This window comes from Myodes glareolus, chromosome 11 (genome assembly GCF_982192425.1).
Source record: "Myodes glareolus chromosome 11, mMyoGla1.1, whole genome shotgun sequence".
NCBI lineage: Eukaryota > Metazoa > Chordata > Mammalia > Rodentia > Cricetidae > Myodes > Myodes glareolus.
In genome coordinates, this window is record NC_142036.1 from 5,556,748 (window position 1) to 5,578,769 (window position 22,022).

General features: G+C 40.2%; 1 protein-coding gene across 7 annotated transcripts in view; it reads right to left on the reverse strand.

The window, feature by feature from the left end:
• Ncapg2 (non-SMC condensin II complex subunit G2) overlaps positions 1-9,274 on the reverse strand; it is a 67,189-nt gene extending 57,915 nt beyond the window's left edge. The window contains exons 1-5 of one of the 7 annotated variants that reach the window (XR_015739170.1): positions 9,166-9,259; positions 8,093-8,152; positions 7,547-7,664; positions 2,547-2,735; positions 1,999-2,113 (exon numbers count right to left, since the gene is read on the reverse strand). Coding sequence is in view for 1 of the 7 variants with exons in the window: in XM_048437722.3 (XP_048293679.2) it covers positions 1,999-2,113; positions 2,547-2,735; positions 7,547-7,664; positions 8,759-8,790 (454 nt within the window). In the remaining 6 variants the exon portion in view is untranslated. Of the gene's footprint in view, positions 1-1,998; positions 2,114-2,546; positions 2,736-7,546; positions 7,665-8,092; positions 8,153-8,758; positions 9,104-9,151 lie in introns of those variants that run through there. The other 6 variants (XR_015739169.1, XR_007232746.3, XR_015739172.1 and 3 more) reach the window with 6 other exon arrangements.
• Positions 9,275-22,022: the final 12,748 nt, after the last annotated feature.

Consider the following 22,022-nt stretch of genomic DNA (forward strand, 5'->3'; position numbering starts at 1 on the left):
AATTATTATTTATGGATTCCAATACTTAGTTTTAAAAAAAGACTTACAAGTGTTATAAAAAAGGGTACAAACCATGCAGTGGTGGTGCACACCTTTAATCCCAGCATTTGAAATGCAGAAGCAAGTGGATGTCTGTGAGTGCAAGGCCAGCCTGCTCTACAGAGAGCGTTCTGAGACAGACAAAACTGTTAACACAGAGAAAAAGATACATCTTGATGTCGCTACAACACCACCACCACGAACATAGGTCCTGACCACCAGTTCACCACAATCTCAATGTACTGGCCTCAGGGCTAGGCTCAAAGGTGGAAAACAAAGCAAATACAATCAATAAAAAAAAAAATTTATTTTTAAAAACAGAAAGGTTCAATAATTATATTGCTAGAAATATGTCCATAATTATCCACCGAAGTCTAAATACCATCATACAAATATAAAACTCCTAAAGTAACTGGAAATCTGGAAGCAACTACAATGATAGTATTTGTTGTGATCCAGCTGCCCTCACTCCCCGTGACTGACAGCAGAACTTCCTTGTGGTCTGTAATTTGACAAGGATGTTTGTGTTCTTTCTGGCCGGCAGGTCTCTACAAAAGTTGCTGGGCAAAATAAAGGTTGCTTTTCTTCCACCTGAAAAGAAGCCTCCGTGTCTCAATCCTGGCACCCCCAGTCAGTCTTGGCTATCCAGCCTGCAGCAAGTATTCATCTTACCAGCTGTCTGGAGACTATCAATAAGCTGGTACTAAAATTCACACAGCACTTGAAAACTAATTTTTATACTGACTGGGGTAACAAGATAATCAAAGAAAGAGATACTATCAACTTGGGGTAGCAACATGGAAAGACGGTCAGAGGGAAGGTAGTTGGGAGGGCTGTCGGGAGAAAAAGGAGCAGGGGAACGATATAATTCTATTTAGATTAAAAATATACTAAGTTGGGAGGGCTGTAGGGAGAAAAAGGGGGGGACGATATAATTCTATTTAGATTAAAAATATACTAAAAGCCTGCGGTAGTAGCCTAGGACTTTTAATCCCAGCGCTCAGAAGGCAGAAGGCACGCAGATTCTGAGTTTGAGGCCAACCTGGCCTACAAAGCCAGTTCCAGGACAGTCAGGGTTGTTGCACAGAGAAACCATAACTGGGGGAAAAAAAAAATTAAATATAAAAAGAAAAAAAAACTCTAATATCAGGGCTGGAGAGATGGCTCAGTGGTTAAGAACTTTGCCTGCTCTTCCAAAGGTCCTGAGTTCAATCCCCAGCAACCATATGGTGGCTCACAGTCATCTGTAATGAGTCTTGGTACCCTCTTCTGGCCTGCACTGTATATCTAATAAATAAATAAATAAATATTTAAAAAAACTCTAATTTCAAGAAATCAGACTAAAACAGCATCCTAAAAACATAAAGATAACCAAGTGACACGAAGACTGAGAATTTGATAGGAAAATTTGTCCCAGGAAACTATACTCAAGTGAGCAAAGTACTCAAAAGATAGTTTTTTGAAATCATTAATATAAAACTGTTGCTATGTTTATAAAATAACTGTGTGTAAATATTTTATAACCAGGATTTTCATTAAATCAAACTAGTGTGCCCATTTAATAATCACAGGTATACAGGCAGTTAAAAGTTAACAAGAGCTATGAGAATCAACGCTGACTCCAGAGAGCATGGTCTTCCTCTAGGAAAACATTCAAAGACAGACTCCCAGGCTCTGAGGCAGTAGCACAAACCGAGAAATCAGCAATCAGATATGCCCTTCAACAGCACTAGTTATTATTAGTTCTATGAGTCCGGAAGACCCCGCAAGTAACCGCAGTTAGCACCTCAGAAGCCTCATGGGCAGAGCTAACTCGATTCCTCTGGCGGTCCCGACAGAAGAGAACGTGAGTACAAAGGTACGCCTTTAAAGTTCTGTTTCAGACTGCCACACACTCGTGAAAACAGGAGACTTCTTAAAGACGTCACGTGAGTGCCCACTACTGAACATGCCACTTACCATTTAATATAACAGCACACTCCAGGAGGGCCCCATAGTTCTCATGTTCATTTATTACAGATACAGAAGCGAGAATTACAGATGTAATGGCATGTATTATTTCTATGCTCTTTTTCTATAAATAAAACACAAGTGAGATAAAATAATAAACACCCAACTTACAAAAAATCAAATAGCTAAGAAATTTCTAAAATGAAGCCACCTCTAGCTTATTGTAAAAAGCAGATTAAAATTAAATGTAAGTCAAGAGTCCTAAAAGAATCGTAACACTGAGTAGCAGAATAGCAATAGCAGGGCTGGTCAGCATGTAAAATTACAATGGACAGAACTGGCATAGAGCACATTTATATCTTAACTTGAAAGTTCAATTATTCAAATTTGGCACGATGAGGAGGCTGAAGCAGGTGATCTCTGAGTTCAAGGCCAGCTGGGTATGCATGTGAGTTCCAGGCTGGCCAGGACTAGAAACAAAGATAAATAATTCAAATAAACAATCTTTTCTTAACAGACAGTAAGGAGGAACGTTTTTATTTCTTAAAGACAAATACCATCTTTGGACTGGGCTCTGATTCCATTCCATCTTCACCCTGGTCTTCCACTGTCTGCCACCCATCCACGGGGCTTTCTAACAGCGTTTCTGTTAGTAAGTCCTTCAGCCTTTGCCATAATTCCTCTTTCTGTTTCCTTGATAATTCGTCTAGTAACTCACTTAAACTGAAAGGTTCAGAAGAATCTTTCTGTAAAATAAATTTTTAAAAATACAAAATATGAAAAATTAGTTGTATTCTTTTCATACTTGTATTAATAGAAAAGTTTAAGTATTAAATTAGTTACATGTTTAAGCATTTGGTTAGTTTTCAAATCCTTTTCAAACAGAGAAAAAGAACAGAATTACCAAACAGAAAGCATCAAATCTCTTCTCTGCCTCTTCTTCCTTAGAACCTGGTCTTTAAAGTTTAAAATTTCACCACCCACTTAAGAATCCCTAAAATCAAGTAAAATGTCAACACCCCACCTCAGCTGTCATCAAGTATAGAAGTATGCTGGAGGTAATGATGGCAACAGGAACAGCAACAACCAAAGGCTCGGGTTCCCTTCCTTCCAGGTCTTTGTCCGCATCGTCCGCTCCTCAGCCCTCAAGAGCAGTCTCTGCCAGAGCCACTGAGTCCCCCTAGCACCTCTGACTTCTACTCTCACCTGGACAGACTGCCCAGATCACTCTGACACAGTAAGAACAGGCATTGTCAACAAAGTGCAAAAACCCAATAAAAGGCCTTTCCAGCAGCTGCTCTGGGACAGTCCAAGTCCAAGTATAGTAACAATAATGGACTGTAGCCTACAGAATTAAATTAGCATCAGTGAGGCTATATGGCAAGTTAATAACAGATCCTTCATTAATAGCACAGGCATGCTACAGAGCACCAATGAGTAAGTACTAAAGAAATACAGAGTTCACAAATGACAAATTTATGGTCACCATAGTAACAGCCTCTGGAAAGAAGTATTCACAGATACGAAAACAAACAGAAGTATGCTGAGGAACAGGTCATCTGCAGATATGGGTTTCCTCAGGTTGCCCACGGTTACAACGGGAAAGCAGGACGCTACTACTGAACACCTACTTACTCACCCAATGACCCCATATAAGAGAGCTGTCCTGAGAGGCCGACGCTGCTAAGTGGCTCCTGCTGAAGAGGAGATACTAATAGAAAAAAGAATAAAAAAGAGCCACCAACACCTTCAAATCTTCAGTACTGTGGCAACCACAGGAAGGCAGAGATACTGTCTACCTGGGTTAAAGAGCATTTAAGATATGTGACAGCTATAGGCAGATCCTGATGCTGAGCCGGGTCCTGGACCAGGAAAAGTGACCACAGCTTACCTATCTATGTTTCAACAGTTGTCACAACATAAACAGGTACTGAAAATAACTGTTAAAGTGTCATCTTGAGGACCTTAATACAGTTATATACAGCGGAATTTTATTCAGTTGTACAGAAAAATGAAGTTTGAAGGAAAATTGATAACTCTACAGAATACTGCATAAATGAAGATGACCTAGACTCATCACAAATTGTCTGCTCTTTCTCATAAGCAGATTTTAATTTTAATGCTTTTCTGTATTATGTATATAAGTGGGTGTGAAAGTGGGTGTAGGCTGTTAAACTACATAAAAGACCATGAAAGGCAGAAAGTGGTACTGGGGGTAAGAGAGCGCACCACAAAAACACACATGTGAACTGCAAGCAGAAAGGCGGACACAGGGTGGGAGCACACGGGAAGAGGGCAGAGAGACACGGAAAGTAGAGAGGAAAATTAAAAATTAATTATTAAAAATTATTAAATTTAAAAAATAAATTATTAAAAATTAAAAATTAATGTGAAAAATACCATAATGAATTGCAAGTTTAAATGAAATTTAACTTCAGTGCAGGGCCATCTGAGTGAGTTGCTGTGTTCTGACATGTGCCTTACTAACAACCACTGTTGGCGTATACTAGCAATTATAGCACTCAGAACACTGAGGCAGAAGGACCATGAATTGAAGCTTGTTAGGCTACATATGGGTTCAAGGACAGCCTGAGACAGCTGGGGAGACAGCTCAGCTGGTTAAGTGCCTGTGAAGATCCAAGTTCGGATGCCATGAACTCATCTAAAAGGCTGAACGTGGCAGCCTGGCTCTATGACAAGAGATAAGAGGATCTCTGGAAGCTCTTGGGTTAGCCACAAGAGCTTACATGGAGAAGTTCCAGGCTAATGAGATCCTGTCTCAAACAAAAGATGGAAGACATCTGAAGACCTTCACCTGAGACCCCATGTGGCCTCCACATGTGTACCCCATGTTAAACGGACATACACTCAAGTATAGCCATACACAAGAATTCCAAATGTAGTTAGTGGTTACCAATTGCTGTATTCTTTATCCTAGAATCATTCTTTGTTTCAGAACCATTTAACACAGTTATAGGCATGTGACTCCAACCCCAAATATCAGGTGCATTTTTCTAAAACAAAGATACTTTCTTAAAAATATAATTATTAGCTCTATCCCTTCGTGGATCACAGCTCCCCACCTCCCGACACCCACTGCACTGCACTCTCCATACTAATGCTCCGCATGTCTGAGGCTAGTCTGTCTGTTTCTTCTCTTTTCTGCTCTCTTGGTGTTTTCCCTTCCCACACAAGAATGGTAGCGACTGTGAAAGCTGGCCACTTACTTCTATCAACTCCTAATCTTTCTCAAGGGAAAGCATCATCCTTACTACAGCATTTGTGTTTCTCAGAGACTACTAAATTCTATTAGATTCCTGTCTTTAGTGTACCATAGGCAAAATATTTTAGGATTGTGCTTCCAGTTCTATTTTCCCCAATAATCTCTGTGGGTTATCCGAGACAACTCAGGCTGTCCTTGAACCCATTATGTAGCCTAACAAGCTTCAATTCATGGTCCTTCTGCCTCAGCGTTCTGAGTGCTATAATTGCTAGTATGCGCCAACAGTGGTTGTCAGTAAGGCACATGTCAGAACACAGTAACTCACTCGGATGGCGAGACTCCACAAACAGGCCTTAAAGTGATACACATCTTTCCTTTAGGTCCTATCAGGTGAAACTACTGAAAGTGCCATTACAGAAAAAGGCATTTCATAACACTCAATTTGATGAAACCAGGCAAGGAACAATTCTAATACAACCACATAACATAAATTTATTTAGTTTTACAAGTTTTGTGGTGATTGGTCACATTAAGTTATTAAGTGTAAACAAAGCTTACTAATGCTAAACTAAAAAACACTAATAAATATTTCACTAAGATATCTGCTAGCTGCCAAGCAACACCACTGAGACTCAGCATTAAGCAGGCTGCTAGAATGGACTTCAGAAGCACACATCCTCGGTAGGTCACTAGTATACCCTTGTGTTACTACATTTGCCTTTCCATTGTGTGTGTGTACATCTGTGCACTTGTGTGAAGACCAGAAGAGCTTACTGACTGCAGAGAATGCTGCCTATCAAGCTCTAGGGAATCCTTCTGCCTCCACCTCCCAATGGCCTTTTACAAAGGTGGCAGAATCCAAACTCAGATCTCATGCTTATATGGCAAGCACTTTATAACCTGACTCATCTCCCAGACTCTCCATTTGCCTTATAGTATTATTAACTTACTTTACCATCAGCTCAGATCATTGTAATTTCAGTTAAACTATGACATACAACCTACAACAACAGCCTTCTGGGCACTAATTATGCATGAATAACACTTCTAACACAAAGCAAACACACTTCTAATACAACAGACATATATACAATTATAAATTGTAATTATATCTTGCTCCTAAAACCACTATGGTATGACCTGTGAGTTTATGCCATCATATAAGAACATGTTATAAGATCATTTCTCTTATGAAGAAAAACAGTTTCATAAATGTCGCCAGCAAAAAATCCACTATTAGGTTCTTCTCTAATTCTGTACATTTTAATTTTCACTTTATAATGTCAAGCAAATTGGCTCAGGGCTCCTAGCACAAAGGCCTAACTAGCACTCTGGTCCCCTCACTGTACCTGTTCCACACACCACCATACCCTTCACCACACACCATTATATCCAAACAAATTGTGCTGTTATGTCTGCAGATAAGGCTTCCCGCTTCCACCGCAAATCTAGTACCAGTGTTATGCAGCACTACTGTCTCCAGCTACCTGGCTTGGTCCCTCAACCTGCTCTGCACAAGCAGGCAGACAAGCATTCCCAGAGGCAAATCTTTCTTCCCTCTCCTTATTGTCTTCTTTCCCAGTTTCCCCTCTACTCTATGGTTCCTCTCCTGTCTACATGCTGGCTACTCTCTGCCCTACTGGACAAACTCTGAACTTCCTAACATAGCAAAGAGGGTTTCTGCAGTCATTTGGATGAAAGGTGTCTCCCATAGGCTTGGGTATTTGAACATTTGGTTCCCAGTTGGTGGCATTGTTTGGGAAGGTTTAAGTGATACAGCCTTGATGGGGGAAATACATCACTAAGGTCAGGCTTTGAGATTACATATCCTGACCCCACTTCTAGTTTGCTCGGACAAGCTTGCAGTTGAGGCTGTAAGCTCTCAGCTCCCTGCTCCTGCTGGCACACCTTCCCACCATGATGAACTCTTACCCTCTGGAACCATAAACTAAAAGTGAGCTCGTTTATATGTTGGTTTTGGTCATGGAGCTCTACCACAGCAACAGAAAAGTAATACAGCTTCCCATCTCTGCTGCCTTTCCCCCTGCATCTATGGCTGCACTCTGGCCCTGCCGACCCTCTTCAGGTTAAAACACAACCTGCCTTCTCCAGTCCTCAGGGACTCAGTTCAATGAGCTCTTTGGCTAATTCCTCTTTATATTCTACTTTTTACCTCAGCCCAATAGTGGGTCCATTTAATTCTAAAGAATTTACTTATCTTTCTAAAAATAAATACTCACCCACACACACACAAGAATTCACTGGGAGAACTGTATTCACTTAGAATGTTAATGTCCAGAGTCAAAATGACAGTAAAAATAAAACACAACTTACATCAAGTTGAACAAACTGCAGAAACTCCTCAACCAGTTCCTTAGAAACCGCTTGGATGAATGTCTCCCGTTTTTCCATGACAGATGAAACTGTCTCTAAGGGAGCCTGTTTTACAACCCTGGTGGGAAATACAATCAGATCAGAACTTTTAAACGTGCAAATTTCCCCATAAGAGTTTATTTGATATGAACATTCAAGATTGAAAAATGTGTATACATCTACAGAAGATGGTCTCTAACAACATTCTGACACAAACTTATAATAATCTGAAAAAATATTTACTGACGATGTCATAAACAAAGTATCTATATCATTACATTGTGAATGAAACTACCAGCTAAGAAACAAGAAATCTGAACTGCCTCGGGAATCTCTCTCTTTTAAATGCTGGCTTGGGAAGAACTGACTCATGCAACAGGTTCAAGCTGAGCCCCACAGCTGAATTCTTCAGACTCCTAAAGTGTTGTTCCTCCAAGAAGATCCCAACCAACAAATCCTCTCTTGTTTTTCAAGTGAGAATGAGAACCACAACAGCCCTGAGGTCACCTGGGAACTTGTTAGAGGGTGCATTCATGCCTCCTCGCTTCAGCAGCCTCCTCTTCACCCCTACAAGATAATGAGAGCACAAGGGATCTTGCTCATTCTCCTTCCTGAATATCTCCCAGGAAAACACCTGGTGCTAGGATGGCCTGCCCAAAACATATCATATAAACTGGACAATAGCTACAGCAAGTGATAGAACATATTTGCAATAGCACCTCTCATCTTATTAAATTTAAAAATCTCCTATGCTTTACAAATACAGGAATATGGAAAATTACTGGCAGCAATTATGGAGACAGTGAATCACAGTGACAATGTATTCCTATTTTAAAGTGAATAAAAGGAGAAAATAGCCTCAATTTGACAACTCCTCACAACAGTAAATCTTAAATGCAGTCACTTCGTTCCACGATTCAAATGACTAAACTGTGAACCATAACTCTTTTTCTGATGAATAAAATGGAGAAAGGCTGATGGCCAGTTTCCTAATTCTGGTTACTGTTCTTGTTTACGCAAGTGTATGCCTTTGGCAATTTAGTCTGCCAAATAATGTCTACAGCTGCTAGACTTACAAAATGCTACGCCATTTTTTGTTTCTTATTAGTTCAGAGACAAGAACCTCCCTAGATCAGCCCTAGGTGTAGGTTTGGGGTGCTCCCTATGTCATACCAAGTACAAGTCCAGTCGTCCGCTGTGAGCATCAGGTCCTGGTCTGACTGAGATCCTCCCTGGTGAGCCCAGGTCTAGTTCTGGAGTTCTCTCTAGTCAGCTCGAGTATTTTTCTGAGCGATCTCTCTAGTCATACCCAGATCTTCTTCCGGGGTCCTCCCTCGTCCGCACCCAGGTCCTAGTCAGCCCGGGTTCAAGGCTGAGCTCCTCCCCGGTGAGCCCCTGTCCTGGTCTAGGGTCCTTCGTAGTCTGCCCGGGTCCTGCTCTGCCCTCCCGCAGCACCTCTCCCACGCCACAAGCGTCCGAGACCGATGGCGGCCGAGAACAAGAGACCCGGACTGGTCGCGTCGCCCAGCCGCGGCCGTCTGCCGCCAGACAACCCAGCCAACTCACCGCGCAGTGCTCACCTCACCAGGGACCCATCGTTTCCCGCGCTCGGACCAGATTCAAACACACCCGCGCGCCATCCTGACGCGCCCGCCCCCCGCCCCGTCACCAGTTGCCGCTCTCACGAGAACGGACGCTATCCGGGCCACGCCCGCGCGCGTCATCGCGGCGACCAGGCTCCGCCCCCGCTGACCAAGCACCGCCTCCTGGGCAAGACTTGAGCCGCACCCGGAGTCTCTTTCGCGCTCCCTAGAACGCGCACGCGCGAGACGATTGTTTTTTTTTTTTTTTTTTCCCCCCCCTTTCTACCTCCACCCCCACATACGTTGGAGTGCTGACGTTATTTCAGTGTTTCTTGTTCGCTTCCCGGTGAAAGATCGCGGAGTAGACTGGGGACAGAGAGGAAGAAGAGAACAGGGGCAGAGGAAGGAAGGAGAGGAGAACTAGGACAGAGAGAGAAGGAAACAAACGACCGAGGAGGACGAAGGGGTATTTTACCTAAAAAGTTGGAACCTGTGAGATTTTTGCCCTCTCCCGTCTGCCACTAGATTCTAGAAGACAGACGCTGGGTCATTCTCTCCCGTACAGACACAACTCAAGGCCTAACACACTCCAGGTTGTAGACAGTCATCCATAAGATTGTCTGAAGTCACCTCTGTTCTTAAAACATTACAGTATGGCTAAGGAGAAAGGGCAAAGTTAAAATTGGACCTCATCGCAAATAACTATGAAACAGACTAGAATAGTTAAAATTGACTAAAATAATGCCTTTGACCATGACAATATCTTTAATAGTGGACCAACTGTGAAGTGCACAGCCTAGGAATTTATTTCTTTTGGAGTTGCATAGGTTAGACCATTACCTGACTCAGATTCAAATGGTGTGAAGCACACAACAGCTCAACAATCTGACTCAGGACTCACAGCAGCCCTCTCCAAAGAACACCAATGCTATTATATCAGTTTCTTGAAAAATACACCCAGAAATACTTTCTGTCATACAAAATTTGGAAGCATGTGTAGTAGCATAAACCTGTAATCCCAACAGTGAGGAAGCTAAGGCAGGATGCTAGCTAGCTCCAAGCCAGCCTTGGACGCATACAAAGAACTTATCTTAAATATTAGGGTTTTTTTTTAAGAAAGAAAGAAAAGTATATAAAATTTACAATTTCATTGTAATTGTACTTAGGAAATGTGCTAAAACAATAAACTCTTATTAGCGAGGAACCAATAGAGGCCTATTCAAAGTGAGTTTTTAAAGCTATTCTGGACAAAACCTTCCACCAGTGTCGCGTGGCTATGAAGAGTTCTTGCCCTTTAAGAGAACCCAGCCATGAGCAAGACCCTTCCAGTGATGAGTCATTGATTCTGAGAAAGGCTCACAACTTGTGACTAATTAGGAAGTGATCACAGAAACCTTTCTTTCCCTTTGGTGGTTTCACGCTATACTACTTGTGAGAGTAAATTTGATACAGATAACAGATCTTCAGAGTACAAGAATTAAGGAAAAGCAGAACTGAAAGCTTCAGGCAGGCCCTTTAACTGGACTCAACACGCTCTGCAGTTCCCTTGCTGACCTGAGAGCTGACCCATGTTTTGTGAACCTCTCAGGATGGACGTGCTGAATTGTGGGAAGCCTGTGAGAAGGAAACAGAAGTGAGGAAGACTGAGTCCCCTGGATGTAGCCACCCACTTCTCAGCTGAGTGGAACAGGGAGAGGCGAAAGAGCTAAGTGGTGAGGTTCAAATGTGACCTCAAGATTAAGTTCTGTTTGTTCCTCTTCCAGGCTGTAATCCCCTTATATCCCTGACCTCTCTAGAAAGGTACTGCAAGGGACAAAGTGTTGAGGAGAGGTGAGCCTGCCCCCCCCACTCCAAGTCTGACAGCCTTCACGGTGCTATAGTCACCGGCTTCTGAGAGGTACTAGATGATAATCTTCAGCACCACTATATTTCCTTGACAGAAATGCACGTGGTGTATTTGTGTGGGGAAAATGCTTTCCTACCATTAGGACAACTTCATCTTTTTTCACCTGCACTGCTCTGTCGTTTATGCCTTCAGAGAACTGTTGGTCCAGATTTAAAGCCTTCCTGAGACACACAAATACTGAATTTGGATCTTTATCATTGTCTCCCATGGGAACTCTGGCTTGACACAAAAATTTTTTGCTTAAAAGAGACCAGGGTGCTAGAGATGCCGCTCAGTTGGTAGAACATTTGCCTAGAATCATTGAAAACCTGGCGCCACTCCATAGCATCAAATAAGTTGGAAGTGATGGGGCACGCCTTGAATCACGGCAGGGGGAGCTAGAAGCTGAAAGTCAGCCTCTGTCACAAAGTTAGTTCTCTGTGGCTTGGATACTTGAGACTCTGTCTTTAAAAAAAAAAATGACTATCACTGGCTCACTTTTCAATTTTTTGTTCCTTCCTAAGTGCTTCAACAACTTAAAAACCTTATTTACATGATAGTCTAAATCATTCTGAGCCCCTCCTAGCTCACAAGGATTATACCACAGAATCCAACCAAGCCACAAAGCCACCAGTCTTGGGTTCCTCCTGAGTTAACTTCTCCCTTTACTCTTTTGTGAGACAGACCTATCCAGTCCAGTGAATATCAAACACAATCTCCCTAATGCCCAGCTTCCACCATGATGTTGTCTTTCCTCTATTGTCTTCTGGTATCTGATATTCATGAGGACCACAAACAATAAAACCAAGTGTCCAGAATGAGTCAGTTCATTGGAGGCTGATTTATCTCATAGTACTTCAAATATCAGAATTTTTATCTCTAGGAGGAACAAATGTTTATGTTACTGAATTTCTCTACATCCACAGCACTCAGACTGAGCCTGTATGTGCTGAAGGAGAGGGCCCACTTATTTGTACCAGCTACCCGGCTAGCTTACACCTGAAATAACCACACAGAAACTGTAGTCATTAAAACCCTGCTTGACCATTAGCTCTAACTTCTTATTGGCTAACTCTTACATATTAGTTTAACCCATCTCCATTAATCTGTGTATCACCACATAACTGTGGCTTACCGGAGATTCTAACCAGCATCCATCTCAGGCCAGCGACCCATGGCTTCTCTCCCTCTGCCCTTCTTCCTCCCAGCATTCAGTTCTGTTTTCTCTGCCTACCTAAGTTCTACCCTATCAACTAGGCCAAGGCAGTTTCTTTATTCATTAACCAATGAAAACAACATACAAGCAGAAGGAACTCCTACACCCATATATGAAATGTTTTTCAAAGGGTCAGCAGGATCTCCAAAACTGAACCCTTGTGAGCATGAAATATCACACATACCACAACCTCACAAGTCAGACTATGAAAAGCTCTTTCATTTTTTATTTAACAGCCTTTCTCTAATTCAAGCAGTTCAGAGGCGGTGTATTTTCTGATTTTCAGTTTCCATTTTCAAATCCCTTATTGACATGCTGAACTGATGCAGGGCAGTAGCACAAGCACAAGCAAGCGCGGGCAAACTCACAATGAGTAAGCAAAATTGGCCAAGACAACCTGTCCGCAGAGCAAAAGTACGATAACTAATGATGCACGCTCCTAGCCAATCACAACACACCAGCAGAGACCACCAGTTTCAAAAGGACCAACCAGAAACCTTCCTGCAGCAGCATAATTTTCCTAACCCCACTTAAAAAAAAAACCCAACCTGTTTACAATAAAGGTTTCTGTATTGGAATCTCCCAGAGACTGTGCCATTGCCTCTGCACTCCCATCCCCCGGGAAACGAGGGCCACACAATCGGCAGCAGTCACAAGCCTGGAAAATTCCCCTGTTTTTGTTGTAAAAAATAAATCTGGTAAATGGAGAATGGTGACAGATCTAAAAGCTGTCAGTAAGGTTATTCAGCCTATGGACCCTCAACAATCTGGAATCACTCTGCCTTCTCTATTACCAAGAGGATGGCCTCTTATAGTTATTGATTTTTAAGATTGTTTCTTCACTATACCTTTACAAGAAAAAGATAGAGAAAAATTTGCCTTCACAGTGTTTGCTTATAATAATTCTCATCCTACTATCAATGGACTATCCTCCCACAAGGAATGCTCAATAGCCCCACATTGTGCCAATACATTGTAAGTCAGCATTGGAAATATGTAAGCAGTTTTCTAAGTCTATAATTTACCATTACATGGAAGACATTTTGCTATCTGATTTAAACATGGATACTTTAGAAAGAAGGTTTGAAGAAGTAAAGAAAGTTTTGCCAAAATGAGGATTACAAATTGCTCCCGAAAAAATACAGAGAGAAGATTCGGTCAGTTACCTAGGTTATAAAATAGGTTTGCAGAATATTAGAAACCAAAAGGCACAAATTAGGAGAGACCAATTGTGGACTCTTAATGACTTTCAAAGATTGTTAGGAGACATTTCTAGTCTACAACTGACTGTTGGGATAACACCTGATCTAACAATTCATTTAAACAAAACCTTAGATGGTGATAAAGTCTTGAGTAGTCCCAAAGAATTAACAGCTGAAGCAGAAAAGGAATTGATAATTGTTGAGGAGAAATTATAGGAGGCACATGTGGATAGGGTGAATTCAAATCTTAATTGTATTCCAGTCATATTGCCTTCGAGAATTTCTCCAACAGGAATTTTAATGCAGAGGGACAATATTATCTTAGAATGGATCTTTTTCCCACATAAACTACATAAAAAATTAAAAACTTATGTGGAAAAAGTTTCTGAATTAACTATAAAAGATAAATTGAGACTTAGTCAATTAGCAGGTATAGACCCAGCAGAGATTATAGTGCCTTTCACTACTGATGAAATAAAATGTTATGGGAAGACAATGAACCATGGCAAAGAGCTTCTACTAAATTTTTTTGGGAGAAATTAATAGCAATTATCCCAAAAGTGATAAACTTAACCTTATAAAGTAAACTTCTGGGATTCTTCCCTCAATTGTATGTGATGCTTCAATAATTGGAGCACTTACCTTTTATACTGATACAAACAAATCAGGAAAGGTAGGATACAAATCAGAAGAATGAAGCAAGGTGGAACAAACCCCTTATAATTCTGTCCAGAACGATGAATTATATGCTATTCTCGTGGTGCTAAGGGATTTTAAAGAACCTCTTAAGATAGGTACTGATTCACAATATGCAGAAAGAATTATCTTGCATATTGAAACCACTGAATTTATACTAGATGATGCAGAATTGACTTCATTATTTACCCAGGTGCAAGACATAATCAGAAATAGGCTTTGTCCTATATACATAACACACATCAGATCCTATATGGGTCTGCCAGGTCCTTTAGCAAAAGGTAATACAGAAAGTGATCAATTATTGACTGGAAGCATGTTGCAGGCCTCAGAATTTCATAAAAAAATCATGTCAATAGCAAATGTTTAAAGAAAGAGTTTTCTATTACATGGAAAAAGCTAAGGAGATTATAAAGAGATGTCCTACTTGCTCTTTCTATAACCAAACATTGCTACCTGCAGGGACTAACACAAAGGACACTCAAAGGAATGAAGTCTGGCAGATGATGTGTTCCATTTTGCAGAATTTGGAAAATTAAAATATGTACATCACAGCATTGACACTTCTTCAGGTTTTCAGTGGGCAACTGCTTTGAGCTCAGAAAATGCTGATTTGGTAATCACACATTTAGACATTATGGCCATCATGGGTATACCTGCACAAATAAAGACAGATAATGGTCCAGCATATGTCTCTAGGAAAATTAAACAGTTTTTTTGCTTATTATAATATTAAGCATATTATAGGTATTCCACACAATCACAGGTTAGGCAGTTATAGAAAGATCAAATTGAACTTTAAAAGATATGTTAAACAACAGAAAGGGGTGGAAAATGTCCCCAAGAAATATATTACATAATGCTTTGTTAGCCTTCAATTTTCTTTATTCTAATGAGAAAGGGACAATAGTAGCAGAGAGACATTGAATAATAGGAAGTCTTCTGAATTAAATCAATTGGTTTATTTCAAGGATGTGCTGACCTCACAATGGAAGCCAGATGATGTACTGCATTGGGGAAGAGGATTTGCTCTTGTTTGCACAGGAGAAGAAAAACTATTGGATACCATCAAAATTAATAAAGATTCGGTTTGAAAAGGAGAAACCTCTTGGAAAAGATAAATGACAGCTCATCTACAATGGTGACAACCATACAAATGGAAAAAAAACAACTCATAAGGGTTGGGCCAGGGTTCTGTTCTTGTCTTTACAGGAAAATACTCATCTTTAAAAGTTCAAGAGACCCTGGATGTTTGGATACTGACCGAAGGTAAAATAACTATCCAATAAGGATCATAAAAAAAAATCAATAAGTACAGATGGTAAAACATATGTATATATTTACATATAGAGCTGGCTTTGGAGTTTGACACTGGCTCTGTCCCTCTCTAAATCCAAGCATGTTGTTAAAATAAAAATTTGGTTTCTGTCTCATGTCAGGAGCCATGATATGGGACAGAAAGAAAAGAGAATTTAGAAAAAATTCTACTTTTCTTCATATCTATTTTTGTCTCTATTGTAACTTTCATTGAATATATATGTCTGTATATATCTATATAAATAATGTTTAAGTTTTCCACAATGAATAATGAATTTTCCTGAAGTAATCTTCAAAGTTTCTAGAAAGAAGATGGGGCCCCACAACAACAGCTCCACCTGATTTATATGACATCATGATGCTGATAGTGCTATTACAATATCTGTTTTGGGTATCAGCTGCTCAAGATGGTTCCAACTTGGTTAACTAATATGGTGCACTTTTTTTTTTTTTTTTACAATGTTCTGGCCAGTCCTCCACCAAATACTCAGAGACTATTTGCAATTATACCAGACATCAATCTTGGAAATTAACCACCATTTTACTTTCACAGGATCCCTTAGAAAGAATATCGCCCCCATGATAGCGGGAAGTAATTCTAAGAGGATGATGTTCCCCTCTCCCAACAAAGTTTGTCCTCAGGATTAGGGACATCATTTAGGGGTTTATTATAATTGGTATAGGGTTTGGGGTTGGGAGAAATTTTATAGGCTCAATGATCTCTTTAAAAAAAGGGGGGGGAAATGGATGGGGATAATAGATTAGTATGAATTTACTCACAATAATAATAATAGTAATAGAGTAAATACTTGTGAGTTATTATTTATAGGCAATTACATTGGTATAGATTTTTATATATTGATACTAAGTCAAATTAGATTGAAGGTTGTATGCATGCATGCTTCTACCTCTGCTTAAAACATTTTTAGATATTGATATATTTATCATATTTATTATCATTATTTTATTTTATTACTTAAAAATACCAATCCAAATCCCCACTTCCTCCACTCCTCCCACTTCCCTTCCACTCTCTCCACACACCATCCACTTACCCCCTCCAATCATAAGAGAGGGCAAGGCACCATGCCCTGTGGAAGTCAAGGTTCTCCCCACTACATCTAGGTTGAGCAAGGTATACATCCAAAGAGACTAGGATTCTAAAAAGCCAGTACATGCGGTAGAGACAAATCCCAGTGCCATTGTCATTGGCCCCTCAGTCTTCCCCAACTGTCAACCACATTCAGAGGGACTAGTTTAATCTGATGCTCATTCATTACCAGTCCAGCTGGAGTTGGTGAGCTCCCATTAGCTCAGGCACATTGTCAACCCCTCATGGTCTCGACTTCCTTGCTCATATTCTCCCTCCTTCCACTCTTCAACTGGACCTTGTGAGCTCAGTCCAGTGCTCCGAACTGGGTCTCAGTTTCTGTCTCCATCCATCACTAGACTAAGGTTTTATGGCGATATTTAAGATAATCATCAGTCTGACTACACAACAAGGCCAGTTCAGGTACCCTTTCTATTGCTTAGGGTCTTAGATGGGGTATTCCTGGTAGATTCCTGGGAATTATTTTAGAGGCAGGTTTCTTGCTAACCCCCAAATAACTCCCTCAACCAAGATATCCCTTTACTTGCTCTCATATCTGTTCTTCCTCCATCTCAACTATCCCATTCCCTCAAGCTCTCCCAACTCTCCCCTTCTGCTTCCTCTTCCCCTTCTCGCCTTCCTTATACCCCTGCCCCCATCATCCCAAATATTGTCAGATGATCTTGTCTGATTCCAATTTCCAAGTGGATCTATATATTTTCCTTTGGGTTCACCTTATTACTTAGCTTCTCTAGGATCATGAACTATAGGCTCAATGTCCTTTGTTTATGGCTAGAATCTACTAATGGGTGAGTACATACCATATTCACATTTTTGGGTCTGGGTTATTTCACTCAGGATAGTCTACTTCCATCCATTTACATGCATTTTAAGATTTTTTTAAGCACTGAGTAGTACTCTAATTTGTAGATATGCCACACTTTCTTTATCCATTCTTCCATTGAGGGACATCTAGGTTGTTTCCAGGTTCTATGCTGCTATGAACATAGTTGAACAAATGATTTTGTAGTATGGTTGAGCATCTTTTGGGTATAGTCCCAAGATTGGTATCTCTGGATTCTGAGGTAGGTTGACTCCCAATTTCCTGAGAAACCACCACACTAATTTGTGGGGATCCACACGTGTTTGAGATCCGCCATTACAAGATGGCGCTGAGAAGCGTGGTAAACAAGATAAGCAATTCTATTTTTGGCGTGAGTCTTGCCTTAGTTTGCTTAGCAACAGCTTTGCACCAATCCTAGCCTGACTAGTGTCCTGTTAGGGGGGAACATCTTTTCAGCCTGCATATAAGCCGCCACTCCTCCCAGCTCGGGGCCCCTCACTTCCAGCTCTCCCTCAACCAAGCAGGCTTCATTAAAAGCGTGATCAGAGAAGAATCCTCGTGTCGGTGGTCTTTCTTCCCCTGCTGGTCAGGGGGCGCACCACACTAATTTCCAAAGTGGTTGCACAAGTTTGCATTCCCACCAGCAATGGATGAGTGTTCCCCTTACTCCACATCCTCTCCAGCATAAGCTATCATTAATGTTTTTGATCTTAGTCAATATGACAGCTGTAAGATGGTATCTCAAAGTTGTGTTGATTTGCATTTCCCTGATAGCTAAGGAAGTTGAACAAATCCTTAAGTATCTTTTGATCATTTGAACTTCTGTTGAGAATTCTCTCTTTAGTTCAGTTCCCCATTTTTTAATTGGGTTATTTAGAATTTTAATGTCTAAGTTCTTGAGTTCTTTATATATTTTGGAGATCAGTCGATTGTCTGATGTGGGTTGGTGAAGATCTTCCCCCATTCAGTAGGCTGCCTTTTTGTCTTATTGACAGTGTCCATTACTTTACAGAAGCTTCTCAGTTTCAGGAGGTCTTATTTATTCATTGTTGCTCTTACTGTCCATGCTACTGAGGTTATACCTAGGAAGTGGTCTCCTGTGCCCATGCATTGAAGGTTACTTCCCACTTTCTACTCTATCAGGTTCAGTGTGGTCAGATATATATTGAGGTCTTTAATCCATTTGGATTTGAGTTTTGTGCATGGTGATAGATATGGATCTATTTTCATTCTTCTACACGTTGACATCCAGTTATGCCACCACCATTTGTTGAAGATGCTTTCTTTTTTCCATTGTATAATTTTAGCTTCTTTGTCAAAAATCAGGTGTTCATAGGTGTATGGATTAATATCTGGGTCTTCAATTTGATTCCATTGGCCAACGTCTCTGTTTTTATGCCAATACCAAGCTGTTTTCAATACTATAGCTCTGTAATAGATCTTGATGTCAGGGATGGTAATGTCTCTAGAAGTTCCTTTATTGTATAAAATTGTTTTGGCTATTCTAGGTTTTTTGTTTTTCCATATAAAGTTGATAATTGTTCTCTCTAGGTCTGTGAAGAGTTGTGTTGGGATTTTGATGGGGACTGCATTGAATCTATAGATTGCCTTTAGTAGGATTGCCATTTTTACTATGTTGATCTTTCCTATCCAAGAGCATGGGAGGGCTTTCCATTTTCTGGTATCTTCTTCAATTTATTTTTTCAAAGATTTAAAGTTCTTGTCAAATAGGTCTTTCACTTCCTTGGTTAGTGTTACCCCACAATACTTTATGCTATTTGTGGCTATTGTGAAAGGTGATGCTTCTCGGATTTTCCTCTCTGCTTCTTTATCCTTTGTGTATAGGAGGGCTGCTAATTTTTTTTAGTTCATCTTGTATCTTGCCACATTACTGAAGGTATTTATCAGCTGTAGGAGTTCTCTGGTAGAGTTTTTGGGGTCACTTATGTACACTATCATATCATCTGCAAATAACAAAAGTTTGACTTCTTCCTTTCCAATTAGAATCCCCTTGATCCCCTTATGTTGTCTCATTGCTATTGCTAGAACTTCAAGCACTATATTGAAAAGATATGGAGAGAGTGGACAGCCTTGTCTTGTTCCTGATTTTAGTGGAAAGGCTTTGAGTTTCTCTCCATTTAATTTGATGTTAGCTGTCAGCTTACTGTGTATTGTTTTTATTATATTTAGATATGATCCTTGTATCCATAACCTTTCCAAGACTTTTATTATAAAGGGGTGTTGAATTTTGTCAAATGCTTTTTCAGCATCTAATGAAATGATCATATGTATTACACTGATAAATTTTCATATGTTGAACCAGCCCTGCATCTCTGGGATGAAGCCTATTTGATCATAATGGATGAATTTTTTATGTGTTCTTGGATTCAGTTTGCCAGTATTTTATTGATAACTATTGCATCGATGTTCATGAGTGAGATTGGTCTGTAATTCTCTTTCTTGGTTGAGTCTTTGTATGGTTTTGGTTATCAGGATAACTGTAGCTTCATAAAAAGCGTTAGGCAATGATCCTTCTGTTTCTACTATGTGGAACATTGAGGAGTATAGGTATTAGCTCTTCTTAGAAGTTCTGGCAGAATTCTGCACTAAAACCATCTTGTCCTGGGCTTTTTTTGGTTGGGAGGTTTGTGATGACAGCTTCTATTTCCTCATGGCTTATAGGTCTATTTAAATTGCTCACCTGGCTTTGATTTAATTTTGGTAGGTGATATCTATCTAAAATATTGTCCATTTCTTTTACATTTTCCAATTTTGTGGAGCACAGGCTTTTGTAGTAAGACCTAATGATTCTCTGGATTTCCTCAGTGTCTGTTGTTATATCCCCTTTTCATTTCTTATTTTGTTAGTTTGAGTGTTCTCTCCACCTTTTGATTAGTTTGGATAGGGTTTTGTTTTCACAGAAGATTAGAACCTGTGGATTGCCTCCAGGCGAATATGACTTCATGGACCAAGGCCTCCTGAACAGTCGCCGTGAACACCCTCAAAAGTTACTTTGCCCAACTGGTGACTGAGATGAACCTAGCACATAGGATACATCATGAAAGACCTGATTAACAGTGGTCCTATACAGCAGGAAGTAGTTTGAAGAGAAATAACTACGCCCATATTACCAAATATTGTTTATAAATGTTTGTTTATGTTTAAATGGGGATATAATATAGATATGAATAATTTGCATTGGTATGGATCTTGCTTTATTAATACAAATTTAAGGTCAATTTTGTTATATTTATATGTATTTCTGATCTTATAAGGTACTGTGATTGTGTAGCTCATTTAAAAATGTAATATATAATTACAAAATATTGGTTAATAGATAATCTCCATAATAGTCAAGTTTGTAGTCATGTTAGTTAGATTTTCTAGATGTGCATTTCAGATGGATAGGCGTTCTTCATATCTTTCAAAGACTACAGAATATGGCATTTAAAATGTTTTAATAACTTAGGACTTTTCATGACAATGAGACATGTCTGCTCCTGTCAGCACCAGCTACTTTAAGAGGAAGATGGGCATGGAAGAGGCTCCTTATGGAGTTTGTTAGACATTTGGGCCAAAAACTGATCTTGCCTCGACTGCTTCACTGAACATGCAGTACCCACTGAGAGATGACTGCTGAACTTGCCTAAAGGTGAGATGGTCCTTCGAGGTTCCTGCTTCATGAAAGAGTCTGCAAGACATTCTGCAGGTCACAGAAGAAAGTGACTGAACTGTCTTTGAAATTTCCTGCGTCATGGGAAAGTCTGCTGGATACTATGGGTCTGTAGGCTGAAGATGGATGCCCTAATGGCACAGAAGAACTTTGGGTGACTGTCCAGGCAGCGAGATGTCTCTGTCAATTCTAGGGTTTTGGAAGCTGTTTATAATGCACTTCCAGTTCACTTAGGTAATATTATATCCTTCTGAAGCCTTTGATGCAGTTGAAGAATAGATAGTTATAGTTATCATTTCCTTTGTTATCATAAAAGCTAAAATAGATATAAATATTGTAACTATATTTCTTGCTTGATAATTGTTTTGTCATATGTAATTTTACTATGTTAAAGTTAAAGCCTTCTTTTTGTTTAAACAGAAAAGGGGGAATGGTGTAGGAGTTCCTTCTATTTGTGTGTTGTTTTCATTGGATAATGAATAAAGAAACTACCTTGGCCTAATTGCTAGGGCAGAACTTAGGTAGGTGGAGAAGACAGAAATGAATTCTGGGAGAAAGAAAGCAGAGTGAGAGAATTGCCATGGAGACGCCAGAATCAGACATGCTGAATCTTTCCCAGTAAGCCACGACCTCGTGGTGATATACAGATTAATAGAAATGGGTTAAACAAATATGTAAGAGTTAGCCAATAAGAGGCTAGAGATAATGGGCCTGTGTGGTTATTTCGGGTGTAAGCTAGCTGGGCAGCTGGGACAAACAAAGGCCCTCCTCCTCGTGCAACAAGAGGCAATGACCCACATCAGAGCACTGGGCTGGATCCCAAGATCCAGTTGAAGAGTGGAAGGAGTGAAAGTATGAGTAAAGAGGTCAAGACCATGAGGGGTTCATCCAATGGGACAGTTTGCCTGAGCTAATAGTAGCTCACCAACTC